Source organism: Talpa occidentalis, unplaced genomic scaffold, assembly GCF_014898055.3.
Source record: "Talpa occidentalis isolate TD23 unplaced genomic scaffold, MPIMG_talOcc4v2.1 talOcc4.6, whole genome shotgun sequence".
Lineage (NCBI taxonomy): Eukaryota > Metazoa > Chordata > Mammalia > Eulipotyphla > Talpidae > Talpa > Talpa occidentalis.
The window spans coordinates 84649830-84666732 of NW_023604972.1; the positions used below are offsets into that span (position 1 = coordinate 84649830).

At 34.2% G+C, this 16903-nt stretch overlaps 1 protein-coding gene across 4 annotated transcripts in view; it reads left to right on the forward strand.

Annotated features, from left to right (window-relative positions):
* ERBIN (erbb2 interacting protein) overlaps window positions 1–16903 on the forward strand; it is a 111285-nt gene that overhangs the window by 45967 nt on the left and 48415 nt on the right. For all 4 annotated transcript variants that reach the window (XM_037530183.2, XM_037530180.2, XM_054688470.1 and 1 more), the window contains exons 5-14: window positions 969–1047; window positions 3947–4036; window positions 5238–5294; window positions 9236–9299; window positions 11195–11269; window positions 11724–11868; window positions 13583–13655; window positions 13923–14052; window positions 14346–14461; window positions 16118–16187. In XM_037530183.2, the coding sequence (XP_037386080.1) occupies window positions 969–1047; window positions 3947–4036; window positions 5238–5294; window positions 9236–9299; window positions 11195–11269; window positions 11724–11868; window positions 13583–13655; window positions 13923–14052; window positions 14346–14461; window positions 16118–16187 (899 nt within the window). The remainder of the gene's footprint in view (window positions 1–968; window positions 1048–3946; window positions 4037–5237; window positions 5295–9235; window positions 9300–11194; window positions 11270–11723; window positions 11869–13582; window positions 13656–13922; window positions 14053–14345; window positions 14462–16117; window positions 16188–16903) is intronic.

Here is a 16903-nt window from a genome sequence, read left to right on the forward strand (position 1 = left end):
ATAAACTCAGACTTTGGGAATATTTATTAACTAGAATTCCTCTAGTCAAGATTATGGACATGCTACTTAGAAGCTGTCCAAAGGATTGTTTCTAATTCACAAATTGTGTTTTGTATTTTTGGTGAGGTAAACTGAGTAAATGCTTAGAAACCTTGACGGTAAATTTGGTCACATTTGAGTGGTATTTTACAAAAGTGCTGGTCTACATCTGCCTTCAAGCATATCCTCTGGTTATCTGAAAAGTAGTTTTCTGCCTCTTTTATCTCCAGCTTTGTTTTTCGTTTTGTTGTTTTTGTATATGCCAGGGGCCACCTCAGTCTGGAGCCCAGCATTAAAAAAGCAATGCCCATTTTCACCTGAGAAAAACAGGGAAAATGTTAAGTGTTCAGCATTTTGTTATCCCTGTAATCACATGGAGAAGGCACTAATTTTCAAAAGAGCCAAGGGAAGGAAAGAAAAGTAAAAGTAACCAAAATAATTAGCAGTTATAAAGAGGTCATGAACAAAAGATTAAAGAGAAATTTATTGTGGCGCTTATTCTGTTTGTTGATGTTTGGTGTTGTCCAGATAATGCTTAGTTGGTAAAATTTTAATCTGCAAGGAATACATTAATTTTTGTTATATTTTTGGGTCTCCCTGGTGGCGCAGTGGGTTAAATGCTGTGCTTTGAAGCTGTCTTCAGCCTCTGCAGTGCAGGTTCGATCCCAGCCGGCCGGCAAGAATCCCACGTGGCACGGCAGACCTCTCCTGTCGCTCCTGCTGCTCCCCTCAGCAGTGTATTTCTGTCGTCTGCCTGTTCTGCTCCCTGCTCTGTCTCTGGTGAATCCTCTGACCCTCCCACGCCTCTGGCCTGTACACCAGCTCTTGTATAAAAATAAATAAATCTTTAAAAAAAAATTACGGTTATAATTTTGTCCTTGTAATAGAGTCTTTCAAATTGATCGTTAATTTACTTGTTCATTTTCTAGGAATACAGGAGTTTCCAGAAAATATAAAAAATTGTAAAGTTTTGACAGTTGTGGAGGCCAGTGTAAACCCTATTTCCAAGTAAGTTCTTTATTTAATAATGAGTTATTTCTGTGGATAAAATTATTATTACTGTCCATATTTTAATGTACAACTAGTGTCCATCTCAAATCTATACAAATCTATAAATGAAAAATGACCTAGCAATTCCACACCTAGGGATCTACCCAAAAGACACAAAAACATTAATTCAAAAGGATACCTGTACCCCTATGTTTATTGCAGCACTATTTATAATAGAGAAGACTTGGAAAAAACCCAGATGCCTAAAATAGATGACTGGATCAAGATGTGGTATAGATACATAATGGAATACTATTTGGCAATCAAAAAAGATGAACTAATGCCATTTGAAGCAACATGGATGGACCTAGAAGGGATTATGCTCAGTGAAATAAGTCAGAAGGAAAAAGAAAAATACTGGATGGTTTCACTTATAGGAGGAATATAGGGGGAGCAAATAAGGAATCAGGGTAAAAAATAATAACAATAAGAAACACCAAAAACAAAGCAAAAAAACCCACACAACTGTAAATCAGACATTTTGTAGGGGATGGGAAGGGAGGGAGGTCAAAATGAGGGCAGGAAGAGCACAAGGGACTATGGTGATGGTGCACGGGTGAATTGGTGGTAGAAATTTTGTGGGGACTATACCTGAGAAAAGAAAGCAAACATTGTAAAAAAAAAAAAAAGAAAGAAAACAGTGATATAAGAGATACATAAACAAATTATGTTAAAAAAGAAAAAGGAGTCTTTTAATAATTTTTCTGTTTTACAAAGGTAAATTTGACATCTACATAACTATGAAAGTCTCAAAATGTTAGAAATGAGACTAGAATCCAGATCTCCTTGCTCACTGTTATTTTCACTGTATATAAGAATTTCTGACCTACAAATCATATGTGCAGCACACTCAAACTGATGAAAATAAAAGAAACTAAAAGATCAACATGGAAAAAGCAACAAAAAAAGGGAAAGCCACAGAATTGTTTGTACCTTATACCAGAGGTCATATGTATTCTTTTATGGTGGGAATGACTGTAAACAAATTGGTACCAAAGCCGTTAAGTTTTGCAAAAACAAAATGATAAAGCAGAATGGTAAAGAGTGAAGTACAGATTAGCATTGTCACTTGAAAGTTGAGACCATATCATATCACCATATCACCTTATTGTATTTAATGAATTTTTCCAACTTTGACTTAACTTGCTGTGGCAGATGGGGAAATGTGAGACAATGGAAGAAAAAGAATCAAAGACTAATTTCTTACTAAAAGAGAATAGTGTACTTGTCAAAATCCAGGTAATATATGTAAAGTTGATGCCTTACTTTCCTTTTGAAGTATTGTTAACATCATTAAATTCCAGAATTACAATTTTTTTTTTTTAAGATTTATTTATATTTATTTATTTATACAAGCACTGGGTACATTCAAGCGCGAGAGGGTGAGAGAATTCACCAGAGCCAGAGCCGGGAGCAGAGCAGGCAGAAGGACCTAAGTACACTGCTAAGGGGAGCAGCGGGCGGCAGGAGAGGTCTGCATATCATGCAGGACCCTCCTCCGGTGGCCGGGGAGCAGCCAGGGATTGAACCAGCGCTGCAGAGGCTGCGGGCAGCTTCACAAACCCAGTGCTCAACCGCTGCGCCACCGGGGAGACCCCAGAATTACAATTTCTTTACTAAACCAGAGGAGATAAAAGTAAACTCAAATACACAGGTTTTAATGTGCCCTTAAAATGTCATCTAGCTTTATAAATTTTTTTCTCATTTCTCATTACAGAATTATATAATCTTTTTTTTTTTTGTATGATTATTTAGGGACCACATGTTGAAAAGGAAAATATTCTAAGCCAGTAGTTCTGGTGTGGGGATGATTTTGCCCTCTGGGGTTACTTGGTAAATGCTGGAGTTTGTTTTTTTTTTCCCCCAACTTGTGGCAGGACTGCTACTGGCATCTAGTGGGTAGAGGCCAGGGTTGCTGTTAAACATCCCATAGTACACAAGACAGTCCCCACACAAAAGAATTTTACGGCCCCAAAAGTCAATACTGTCATTGTATAAAAATCCTTATACCGTCCTTTGGATTGATGTTAGATGAATTTCAAGAGTGCCTGATGATTTTATACTTAGCATCTAACTACATTTTTGTGTATTCAGACTTTTTTGTAGTTAATAATTTTGTGCAGATTTTATTTTATTGAGCGATAATCCCTTTTTTTACACCTTTAGCAACATCTTTATTTTTTTAAAATAAATTTTATTTTTATATTCCCCATACAATTGCAACCCCCTTATTTTGACCTCAGTCCTTCCCCTCCCCGCCCCCCACCCCCCATAAAGTGTCCCTGGTTCATAGTTTTTTGTTGATTTTGATTTTCACTTTCTTATAGTTATTCATTTTCCTGGTCCCTTATTTAATAATCCCTTCTTTTTCTACAAAGTGATGAAGGTATAAACATTGAAACAGGTAAGTTACTACAAAAGACAAATCTTAATTTGAGGATCACTTCTAAAAATGAAGTGATTGTTAATCTGTTAAGAACATATATTGAGGGCTTCCCCGGTGGCGCAGCGGTTGAGCGTTGGGCTCCGAAGCTGCGGGCAGCTTCTGCAGCGCCACTTTGATCCCTGGCCGCAGGCAAGGGTCCCACATGCATGCAGACCTCTCCTGCCGCACCTGCTGCTCCCCTCAGTGGTGTACTTCGTCAGTCTGCCTGTTCTGCTCCCCGCTCTGGCTCTGGTGAATTCTCTCACCCTCCCGCACTTCTGACTATACCCAGTGCTTGTATAAATAAATAAATAAATAAATCTTTAAAAAAAAAAAAAACCTATATATTGATTACATATATTTTTAAAATTTTAACAAGACATTAAAATTCTGTATATGAATTTAATTTAAATTCTGATGTATTTTATATAGGCTTCCTGATGGATTTTCTCAACTATTAAACCTAACCCAGTTATATCTGAATGATGCTTTCCTTGAGTTCTTGCCAGCTAATTTTGGCAGGTAAATTATAGTTTCTTCTAAAACCTTTCTTGTTAGCTCTTTTTAAAACTACAAGTTGCTTTAGTAAAACTACTAATTATAGTTTCATAGGCTCTTCTTTTGTAATTATTTCCAAGCGTTGTGATTTTTTTACAGTTTCTTTGTACATGTTTATTTTGACTTCGATTTTATTTTTTTCCAAGTGAACTTATCATTGAAAATTTAAAAGAAGGAAATAATTTATGACTTGACTTAGTTTTTAAGGTGTGCATAAATAGGAATAGGGATAATTCCTGTATGTTTGAGATAGGGAATGCTTTATTCTTACCATTTAGCACATTTGAAAATGAGCTGATTACTGATTTACCTGTCTCTACTAGAATTGAAATTCTCTAGGAAAGAGAATGTGATTCTGGGGTCCACACGGATTTTGTATGGCCTCTCCCCTTGTTTGCATGTACAACAGTTCCTTTCATAGTTAAAGCCTCTGTTAGATTTTTTAATGGAGAAATGAAAGAATGGAAAAATAGGTATCAAATTATTGTTGTATTTAATTACTAGAGAAGGGGCTATCCAACTACGTGTTATTTTTTTAATAATCTTTTGTATAAAAGCAATGTGACAGTGTGACTGTCAAATTCCTCTTCTGTATCTGGCATTTGAAACACGTTTTTAAACTAAAATGTGTTTGTCATATAACGTTGTGTTTACATGTTGATTTGATACATATATTTATATATGTATAGTAATATGATTGCCATTGCAACATACCTGTGGACCACTTAATCTGCTCATTTTCTTTTTAATTTTAATTGGAATGTACATCATTGAAGAGCCAGAGGATTTTCCCTTTTCCAAGTCTCTTGTGTCCCCTTACTTTTTCTCTCAGAGGTGAACTCTAGATTTGAATTCTTATTCTCCAGCCTACCAATGACCAGTAATTTGGGGAAAGTTATTTTCAGAAAAAGACATGAAATGCTCTAGAATTGATGTTTAGAGGTCATTGTGCTTTGAGAGTGTCTAAAAATATTTACCTTTTCCCTCCCACTAATTAAATTAGATTGTCTTCATGTGCTTTGTATGTCTATGTAATTTTTAATACAGTATTCTGCACGTCATAACCATATAGCAAATATTGGTTGTTTTAAAGTTTGGATATGGCATTATTTTATTAAATAGAATATTTTCTTTATAGTTGCTTCACTTTTCCTTTATTTTGCAGACTAACTAAACTCCAGATATTAGAACTTAGAGAAAACCAGTTGAAAATGTTGCCAAAGTAAGTAAAGATACTGTCCTTTCAAGTTTAGAATTTTTTTAATTAAGTTCCTAAAAGATTTTTAACTTTTTAATATCTAAAATATGAGTACAAATTATTTTAATATACTTTCATTTGTGGTCATTTTAATTACTGATAATTCAATATAAAATTTGTGTATCTGTTGTTTTTTATTCATAGTTTTCTAGATATCAGTGTGTTAAGAGCCTATCCAAGTCTCAAATAGAGTTCCGTAAGTCTAAAATATTTACTATCAGGCCCTTTACAGAAAAACATTGTTGACCTCTTGAGGGAAGTATCTCCAGTTATCCAGGTGTTAGTTGTTCTGTTTATTTAACATGTATATTATTTAACTTACATCTGTGAGGACATTTAACCATATACTCTAGTCATGCATCTATTTCTCTACTTTTCACTTTCTTCTTACCTGCCCAACATGGACACATTTGCCCATGTGCTTGTATTCTACCTCTTCCCCCATGAATGTAAGTCTTTGAGGGCAAAGAACACACCTTGTTTTGATCTCCCAAAGACATTATGTATTATTAACAGAGTAATTGCTTGGTGCAGGAATGACTGGAGTTTATAGTGATGATTATGATTATAAATTGCATTAACAATTATGATCTGTATTAAAAAATGGTTTAAATATTTTGCAGAATTGGTACTGGCATTAATGACTCCTCAGCTCACAGCATGACTGGTTTCAAAGAGATTTGAATAACCTAGGTGTACACTGTTTAACTGAAACAGCTAAGCCTATAATTAGTACAGTTTATCAGTTACCGTAATTAACTCACTTATGTTCCTTTTTATTCCTGACTTGACTTCAATTTGGGGTCTGTTTGTATATTTACAAATAGAATTCTTTCCTGCTTTCTCTTTAAGACTCATGATTGAAACCTTTGAGGCCTCATAAATTATAAAGAGGCCATTGTTTTAAATGTTAATGAAAGTCATGTGCATTTAGGTTTTGTGAATGAACTTTTTTGAATCAAAGATTAGAGCAGAGGGAAAGCTATTTTCCATATGTAGTTTAGTGAAATTTAGTACCATCTTAGTACTGGAAAGCACAATACCAAGTTCACAAAAGATGATGTGTATTCTTTGAGACAGGAAAAGATGAAAATAAGTTTAATACAAAGGAATTTTTGAGTTTAAACAGGAGGAAATTTGAAGAATATTGTTTCTGCCTGCCCTTGAAGTAGGAAGATGAATCTTAAATGAAAAGACTTGCAATGAAAAGGATGAATTTGGACCTTCCTGGTGGCCTAGACATTAAGTGTTAGTACTAACACCACTAACACCACTATGGAGGCCGGTCCCTCAGAGCTAACCCACATATGGCACAGGAGACCTCTCCTATCTTGCCTGCTACTCCCCTTCCCAGTGTATTTCAGTTAATCTTCCTGTTCCTCTCCCCACTCTCTCTGGTGAATTTTCTCTCATAGTCCCTCTCCACTCCCCCACACTTCTAGCCTACACCCCAGTTCTTCTGCACACATAAAAGAAAATCTTAAGACCAAAGTTGTCGGTATTAGCTATAACAAGTTGAATTGGAGGCACTTTAGTTCTTTATATTTATTTCTGCTTTTTCATTGCATATTTGTCATTCATATTTTCCTATATCAGTTAAAACTTAAGTTTCTGAAGATGTTTGTTACTGAAGTTTTCCGATGAACTTCTTTTCATTATTGTACCCTCTTTTATAATTTACCCCATCAAAACAACAGTTGTTGTATGTGAAGTTTTTGGGTTATCTTCATGAGAACACTGAATTAAAAAAAAAATGTTTTTTTATTCTTTGAATCCTTTCCCCTCCTCATAGCACTCTCTGCTTTTCTCCAAGGGGTATCTGCCTTACATAGTTTGGATATAGGAGTTTAATATCACAGAGTCTAATCTCTGGAAAAAGATCCTGGAAACACCTTTTTCTTTGTTATTAAACAAAGTAGAGCTAAGTAAGAGAAGTACAATTATTGTACCTGTGAATAGATACACAGTAAATCTAAGTTAAATAAAGTAACTTTGAGGAAAATTGGAGTTGGAAGATGAATTAAACTAAAGGTTTGTTGATAGAATGGCATTTTAAATGGAGCTGGGGAAGATTAGCTTCCTCTAATGTTAGAACAGTAACTTAGTGATATTACAAACTTGAAGTGTGGTATTACATTTTTTCACTTAACAGCCAGAGAAAAGTATTGAGTTTTATTTTACTTACTACTATTAGTTTGTTAAATTTCCAGAGAAGATAGGAATAATCTGTTCTTATGTCATTAATTTATAGAGCCTATATTTTTTATTATGTTAATTTCTAAATCATTAACATTGCTATAATTTACAGTAATATAACTGTATTTTGCTATCGTCATATGCTGAAAGGATTTTAGTGCCTGGCCCTTGATGGGTAGTTAAATAATAGCGTTTTCTTAACATAGCAATTTATAAGCATAAATGTGCATTTGAACTTATTAGCAATTAGTTTAAAGAATTGCCCTTATGAAACAAGAAATAGAAGTACAACTTATTTTATTATGAAATCAATTTATACTGTAGTTGCAGGAAAGTGTTCATACTGAGTTAGAAATTTGAAATGTATTATAGCTTTCACTTAAAAGAAATGCCAGCTAATTATAGTTGATTCTTATAAAACTGTTTTGATTGTATTGAATTCAATTTTAAAATGTGTGGATCAGTGTTTACTGTTCTTAGAATTTTGAATATTCATTTTCAGAGTTAATTACCTTGAAGTTTTATAGATACATAACTGATCCTGAGAAATGATACTAGTTACTATGGGGCAACCAGTCATAATTCATTAATTGACTTGTGCTGATGAAACTTAGTCTGTGGGGATAAAAATCAGTTATTGATGTTTTGGCCTCTGGGTTTAAATTTATTGTGATTCTTTCTTTTTTTAAAGATTTATTTGTTTATGCATACAAGCACTGGGTTACAGGCCAGAGGTGTGGGGGGTGAGAGGATTCACCAGAGACAGAGTGGGGAACAGAACAGGCAGATTGACTGAAGTACACTGCTGAGGGGAGCAGTGGGCGAGTCAGGAGAGGTCTGCTCTGCGATGTGGGTTGCTCCCTGGCTGGGCAGGAATCGAATTTGTGCTGCAGAGGCTGCAGATTGCTTCATAGGTTGCGTCTTAACCCTTGCGCCACCAGGGAGGCCCCTATTTTAATTGTTTCTTAAGAATAGAAGTGAAAACCTGATGAGAAGTGAAATTAGAAAATAACTGATAACAAAGACAGACAGACAATTACAAACCCGGGACATCCTGCAGGAGAGGGGAAAAGAGAGGGATAGGAGGGAGGGAGGGCAGAGCAGTAGGGGACTGTGGTGATGGGGCACTGGTGAATTGGTGGGGGAAATTCTATGAGGATTACACCTGAGGAATGGTAAGCAAACATTGTTTAAAAATGAACAATGAGGGCCTACCCAGTGGCGCAGTGGTTGAGCGCTGGGTTGCCAAGCTGCCCGCAGCCTCTGCAGCGCCCGGTTGGATCCCCGGCCGCTGGGCAGAGGTCCCACATGGCGCGCAGACCTCTCCTGCTGCCCGCTGCTCCCCTCAGCAGTGTACTTCAACAGTCTGCCTGTTCTGGTCCCCGCTCTGGCTCTGGTGAATTCTCTCACCCTCCCGTGCTTCTGACTGTACCCAGTGTTTGTATAAATAAATAAATAAATAAATAAATCTTCAAAATAGAAAAAGAACAATGATGTAAATATATATAAATTAATTTTAAAAACTGATAGTTTACTTCATTTTATCTAGAAATTAATGATTATTAGAACGTTATTTGTATTTTGTCTACATGAGAGTACATGTACATTATTAGTTATTACATAAGAATGATTTGTAGTCTTAATTTTGAGAGCTTCCATATAATTGATTTTTTTATATTCTTAACTCTTTATAAATCTTTCATGAATAGAACCATGAATAGACTGACCCAGTTGGAAAGACTGGATTTGGGAAGTAATGAATTCACAGAAGTGGTAAGTTCTCAGCAGTTTTATTACCCATAACTATTACATGTGATCAAGAACAAAATGTGAAAATTTATGTGTTCATTTCTTTGCATATTTTTAAGTATAAACTTGGGTGTAAAGACATATACACACTTTTGAGGGGCAAATTAACAGGTAAAATCAACCAGGTAGATAAATACATTTGATATGGATGGAGGTTAAATTGTAAAATTAGAGAGAAACCTGCCAGAGAGGTAGCTAAAAGGTATAAGAAGTACAAAACTTGAGTGATTATAAGGGAGAAACAAACTTTATCAGGCTAGAATGCAACAGGAATAATACTTTTAAGTCAAAATAACTCTGGGACTATTGTTTAGGAATTTATTCAATGATAAGATATTTATCTGTAATTTTTCTTTATTGCTAATGAGAAAAAAAATCATTGAAAAACATCTGTTATTTTTCAGTTGCTAAGGAGACATCTCTGCATTGTTTTTTGCTTTGTATGCAAAATGTACTATGATGCTGAATTGAAAAGGAAAGGAGTATTTAAGCAATTTTTTGTGTTTATTCAATTCTGTTAAGATAACTCAGAAAATGAGCTAGATTTTTAAAAAGAGGAATTTATTAAGCTGAATATTATCATCATAAGAATTTTTTGCATCAAGTTTCCAAGTTTGTTTTTTAATTGTGGTGGATTTCAGATGATTGTCTTAAGAACAAGAATTTTCACCTCTGTGGTCCCTCTTGGAATTTTCTGTTTGCTCTCTATTTAGCTTTCTACCTGAAAGTCAGTGGAGGAGCTGGTGGTTTTTAGGTACCTTATGTTCTTTTTATAAATCTTTTATATTCTTTATTTTGTTTTAATTGAAGATGGCTTATGATGTGTTTTGGGAGTTCTTAATCCTTGTGGAAAGAATTCCTCCTTCCCAAATTACCTAACTCTTGTACTCTTTTAATTTTTATATGTATTAGTCATTTGCATACTAACTACTTGAAAATTCCTAATTATCATGAACCAGAGCAACATTCAGAATCACCAGTTTTGTACCAATTTGGTCTTCCAACATATATTTTTAAAAATTCACTAATAGAATTATAGCAGGTAAAGGACAAAAGGAGATTCTGTTTAGCTGAGTTTCAACTAGAATTCGTACCTCTGAAAATCTGAATGACGTGCCTTTTAAGTATTACTAATGTTAGTGTGATTAGATGTGATGATACTCAGTGCCACCATAGTGGACTGGACAAGGTTTGTACAATGATAGAAATTATTTTGAAACATGCTTTCAGATCTTTACCCTCTAAGGGTGACTGCCCAGTATCAAATTTTGTCTGATACTAAGGTCTGCTACAACTCTGGTTAATTTTTTTGTCCTCAACACTGTATTATAAACAGTATTTGTCATTTGATAGCTAGGAGTTTAAAGTTATATAATATGCTCTATTGTGTGATTATGTCTTGGTTTACTTACTTTTCCTTTATTATTGGACTTTTAGTATGTATATCACTTGATTCTTTCCCCACCCCCCTATTACTAGGAAGTATTTTTGTGATTTTCCCCAAGATTTCCAGAAAGACTAATTTTTTGTATAGAAAATAATTGTGTCTTTATTGTACTCTTGCAAGCAAGGGGTCTGGTTTTATTTCTTACATTAATTGTGTAAGTATGAGTCCATTATGTTATCAAAAACTGAAGTAAGTTTTATATAATTTCTTATGGAAGGTCTATCTGAGTTCTCCTTTTGTAATACGGTAAGAACTATAATATAGTTCCAGGCTTGAATCTTGACTTTATTTCTGTCCACGTCTTATCTAATGTTTAACTAAAAGTTATTAGAAATTCCCATGGGTTTCTTTTGATAAATGAAGATATTCAAATAAACTACTGCATTTTTTTTCTCTTTCTTTATCCATACAGCCTGAAGTACTTGAGCAACTAAGTGGATTGAAAGAATTTTGGATGGATGGTAATAGACTGACCTTTATTCCAGGGGTATGTATATAAAATTTTCAGTGGTTTTATTTAGTGCTATCTATTCTGTGTAGTTTTTTTAAACTGCGGGTTTTCAAATTATTTTCAATTAGTAAAAAAAACAAAGTGGAAGGTTACTTAATTCTTAATACTATTTGATTATTAGCAGTGGTTAGATTTTATTTTACTATCAACACATACTTGCTTAAAATAGAAAAATATTCACTATAAACTTGTAAAATAGTCTCTAGTTTATGTCCATTGTCATTCTGCTGGGCTAAAATTAGTAGGAGCTGCTTTTAGTGTGGAAGCATTGTTACTAAATATATTATTACTGGCATTTTAAAAGTTCAGGAATCTTCTCTCATTTAAATATTTAATTATGAATGGCAACTTTGTTACCTAAACTTTTTATAAATTACTTAATGTTGAATTAGTAATTAGAGTTCCTTTTTTTGTGGGGGGGGTCCTACAGTTTATTGGGAGTTTGAAACAGCTCACATATTTGGATGTTTCTAAAAATAATATTGAAATGGTAGAAGAAGGAATTTCAGCATGTGAAAACCTTCAAGATCTTCTATTATCAAGCAATTCACTTCAACAGCTGCCAGAGACTATTGGTTTGTATCTCTTTCTTACATATATAATTAATTTTTACTAATATATAAAATCTGACAAGTTAAATTTCTGTGATTGCTTTATTCACTGTTTCCATATATCAAATTTTAGAGATAGTTTTACTCTACTATCACAGCCACAGTCTTCCAATTTTTTCTTTATATGACTACACAATTTACTCCTTTGTTGACATTACCATGTTTTTCTTTATCCTAAGGAGATTTCATTTTTATCACCGTAATAAAATTTGAATTCTATAAAAGGAAGTTAATTTATTCAAACTTGCCGTAGCTTAATTGTAATCCTTATCCGGTAACCTTTTTCCAGTCCTATTTTGTTTTGGACTCACAGGCCAGTTGAACAAGTCCTGAAAGAAAGCTACAGTTGTTACTGTTTCTGTATTTGTGTAGTTGCTTATCTGATGCTGCATCAATGGAAATAGAATTATTTTAATTAAAAACCTACAAACTTAAATCTTAGCATCTCTGTGACTGATAAAAACCAAAATATATATTTACATATTTTCAGTTGAATTACATAGTTTTAACTCAAATTACATTTTGCAAATTGTACTAAAATTTATTCAACACTTGTAATTTTAAATTAAACTACATTTTATTGTTTTAGTAGTTAGTAGACACTGAGTAGAATAATGTTTATATACCTATAAAAACAACCATCATACTACCACTTCTTTTTTTTTTTTAAAGATTTATTTATTTAGGGGCCTCCCCGGTGGCGCAGTGGTTGAGCGCTGGGTTCGATTCCCGGCTGCTCCCCAGCCAACGGAGGAGGGTCCCACATGGCGCGCAGACCTCTCCTGCCACCCACTGCTCCTCTTGGCAGTGTACCTCAGTCCTTCTGCCTGCTCTGCTCCCCACTCTAGCTCTGGTGAATTCTCTCACCCTCCTGTGCTTCTGACTGAACCCAGTGCTTGTATAAATAAATAAATAAATCTTTAAAAAAAAAAATGAACTAATAGCACGGTGTAATTCTCCTACTATCTTTCTAATGCTAAATCTCTTTACTTTAAAACAACAATGCAATATAATAAAGTCATTTAAAAAAAAGATTTATTTTATACAGGAACCGGGGTACAGACCAGAGGTGCGGGAGGGTGAGAGGATTCACCAGAGACAGAGTGGGGAACAGAACAGGCAGACTGACAAAATACACTGCTGAGAGGAGCAGCAGGTGAGACAGGAGAGGTCTGCTGCGCACATGGGAGCCAGCCCACTGGCGAGGATCAAACTGACAGCGGGGATCAAACTGGCGCTACAGAGGCTGCGAACAACTTCACAGCGATGTGCTTGAGCACAGCGCCACCACCTGCACCACCAAGGGAAGCTCACTACCACTTCTTAATCTGTTAATACTATAAGTTTTTATTGTGTGTCTTCCCTGTGCCGTGCCATTGTTTTAAGGAACATTGCCACAAAAGTGAACAAAGTAGGGAAAAAGTCTACTTTTAAGATATATTTTAAAAGAGATTCAATAGATAAATATACTCTAATATTAAGAAGTGATGTGCGTGTGAAATTATAAATATAGGGATAAGGGAAATTAGAGAAATGATGGGATTGAAGTTGTGTCTCTTTTAGATAGGTTGATTGAGAAATTTATGATTCATGTCAGATTAATGTGTGTTTACAGTGACTGTTGATTAACTTGCTTCTAGTTCAAGCTGAAAATATATATTATTTCTTTCCTCAATAGGTTCTTTGAAGAATGTAACAACTCTTAAAATAGATGAAAATCAATTAATGTATCTTCCAGACTCTATAGGAGGGTAAGCCTTTTATGAATTAAAATAACTAGAAGATTCTACTTTAGTTCAACAGACTGCATAAATATTATCTGAAGGCAATTCTGTAAACATTTAAATAAGCAATTGGTTATAGGTTGGGTATACTTACAATGCAGATAAGATTAATTTTGTTGGAGAAATTTAGCTTAATGGAAATAGAATTTTACTAGGTTTGTTAAAGTCAAGTTCAAATGTTTTTGTGTTCTTAAGTTTTAGATTATATCTATGAAATTGTTTTTTTAATTAAAGGTTAGAATCAATAGAAGAACTGGATTGTAGCTTCAATGAAATTGAAGCTTTGCCATCATCTGTTGGTCAACTTATTAATATAAGAACCTTTGCTGCAGATCATAATTACTTACAGCAGTTACCACCAGAGGTACTGTGTTTTACATTATTTTTTTTTCTAATAACTTATATCTATCACATGTGGTTTTATTTTCATTCAGAAATAACTAGGTAACTAGTTGTTTTCTGCATAATTATGTTGTTTTACAAGAACTGTCTAAATGCTATCCTTTCTATATGAAGAATAATAGTTGAACATGGAAAATAGGATAATTCCTTTTATATAAGTCAAAAGAATATTTTTCATAACTTTTGAAAATGATTTGTACTTATATCAAGCAGTAGGACAAAATTTTGATCCCTAAATTTATGTTTGTCTTTCAGATTGGAAATTGGAAAAATATAACTGTGCTCTTTCTCCATTCCAATAAACTTGAGACACTTCCAGAGGAAATGGGAGACATGCAAAAATTAAAAGTCATTAATTTAAGTGACAATAGGTTTGTAGTAATATTTTCATCCGTTGGTTTATAGAAGTCATTGTTTGAATGAAATTAAAGTTTCATTGTATGTGATATAGAAAATCTGATACATAATCACATTTTTTTTGTTTGTTTTTGTGTAGAAGAGCTGGGGTGTAGGCCAGAGGTACGGGAAGTGATAGGGTTCATTAGAGACAGAGTGGGGAGCAGAGCAGGTGGATTTACTGAAATACATTGCTAAGAAGACCAGCGGGTGAGACAGGAGAGGTCTGCTGCACCGTGTGGCCTAATTCCCTGGCCAGGGATTGACCTCAGGCCCTTGCACTGACAGCGCTGAGACTCTTCCTTGAGGCTACCAGGGACATCCCCTCATTTTTTTTTTTCTATTGAATTTTCATCTGAAAGAATGATCTGGTTTTATCTCATGTTAATCATCATACTATGGTTATGTGTCACAGTACATTTTGTGTCAGCTTCACCTATGCAGCCACTAGTCTCTTCTTATGGTTACCTTTTTTTAATTCCAAAAGTCAGATCTTCCCCTTAATACTACTGGTCAACGGAGTGGCTTTTTATCAAGTGATTGTATTTCTAGGCAGAAGTGTGATCAGGTGTGCACTCATATAACTTAGACCACATAGCCAAGTTACAGAGCTAATAAGTCACTAGGGTTGCTAAATTGGAACAGTGTTTAAAAACAGATTGTCTATAACTTTCCCTGAGGTAACGATATTAATGATAAAAGAACATTTACACAGTGTTTTCACATTTGCTTTCATATTACCTTACATAGTGTTCCAAACAACCTTATGAAATAATAAGAATTCCCAGGTATTCCCATTTCATGAAGGAGAGAATTAAGACTTGGATTCTTCGTGACTCACATAGCTCATAAGATAGAGTTTAAATTTTTGTTTTGTGGTAACATTTGTTTATAACACTGTATGTGAGTCAAAGGCAGAGTATCATACCTCAGATGCATAGGTTTTAATAAATCCTATTTTTCTGACTAATTAGCATGTTCTATTTCATTTTATTTAGGAAAAACCACTACCCTTTTTCTTTTAATTAATTTTTATATTTGACGTAGGTATCAACAAATTACTTGGAAAGATAGGCTTAGAGTTAGATAGACATTTCTGTTTTTAATAGGGTGCCATTCTAATTTAATGTTCTAGTAAGTATTAATATTCCTTTGTTTTTACTCATGATGTTAAAATAATTTTCTTGAATGCTGACTTAAAATATACAACAATGCAGTTTTTATAAGAAACTGTCAGTGAGAATGCTTCCTTAAAATAGTTTATTCTGTCTAAATACAAATAAACTGTCTAGAACAAATTTGTGAGACATTGTCTAATGTGTTGTTGTCTGTGCTCTTTGGTAGGGACAATTAACATTTTTTCAAAGATAATATTTTGAGGTATTTAGATAACCCATTTTCACCCAACTGAATTGATTGAATCAAAAATTTATAATTTTAAAATCAGGTCTTATAAAACTGGATAATAATTTGTCTTAGGTGCTATACAAAGACCTATGTTGGGTTTTCTCCTGAGTTAACTATTTTTGATCTATTCATATGCAATAATGTAACATTGTTTAGGAAACCATTAAATTAAGTTCACATATTTTTACATATCTCCTTTGTTTTGTTTTTACTTTTTCCCACAGATTAAAGAATTTGCCCTTTAGCTTTACAAAGCTACAACAATTGACTGCTATGTGGCTCTCAGATAATCAGGTGGGCATTCTAAACTTTATTATTTTTTTAAAATATTTATTTATTTATGCATACAAGAGCTGGGGTACAGGCCAAAGATGCAGGGAGTGAGAGGATTCACCAGATACAGTGGGGAGCAGAAGAGACAGACAGACTGAAACACACTGCTGAGGGTTGCAGCGGGTGAGACAGGAGAGGTCTGCTGCACCATATGGGTTGCTTCCTGGCCGACCGGGGATCAAACTTGTGCTGTAGAGGCTGTGGATTGCTTCATGGTGTGGTGCTTAACCCCTTGTGCCACCAGGGAGGCCCAAAACTTGAAAATATTTAATACAGATTTTATTTTGTGCTCTGTGTATAGGTTCATAAATAATAAATCTGTTGGACTTGTCTAATTTCTCTTAAATCTGTTGTTAAGATCCAAAGATTCAAAGTCGGGATCAATATTCCCTAACTTTTTTGAGTTTTTGTTGTTATTCTCTATGTATATATCTGTAGAAATTTGATAATTTAAATTATACTCCATATTGAACATTTCCCCAAACCTTAAAGAAGTATTTTAAAGGATGTATTTTTCCCTAGATTTTCTTTGGTAGACACACATTTATTGAAAATTTACAGTGGGAGCTAGAAATACATTGGTGAAAAAATAGAATTGTCTTACATTCTACTTGAACTTACATTCTCATGAAAGACAGAAAAGTCATATATATGTAGTAATGTTTGAATACTACAAA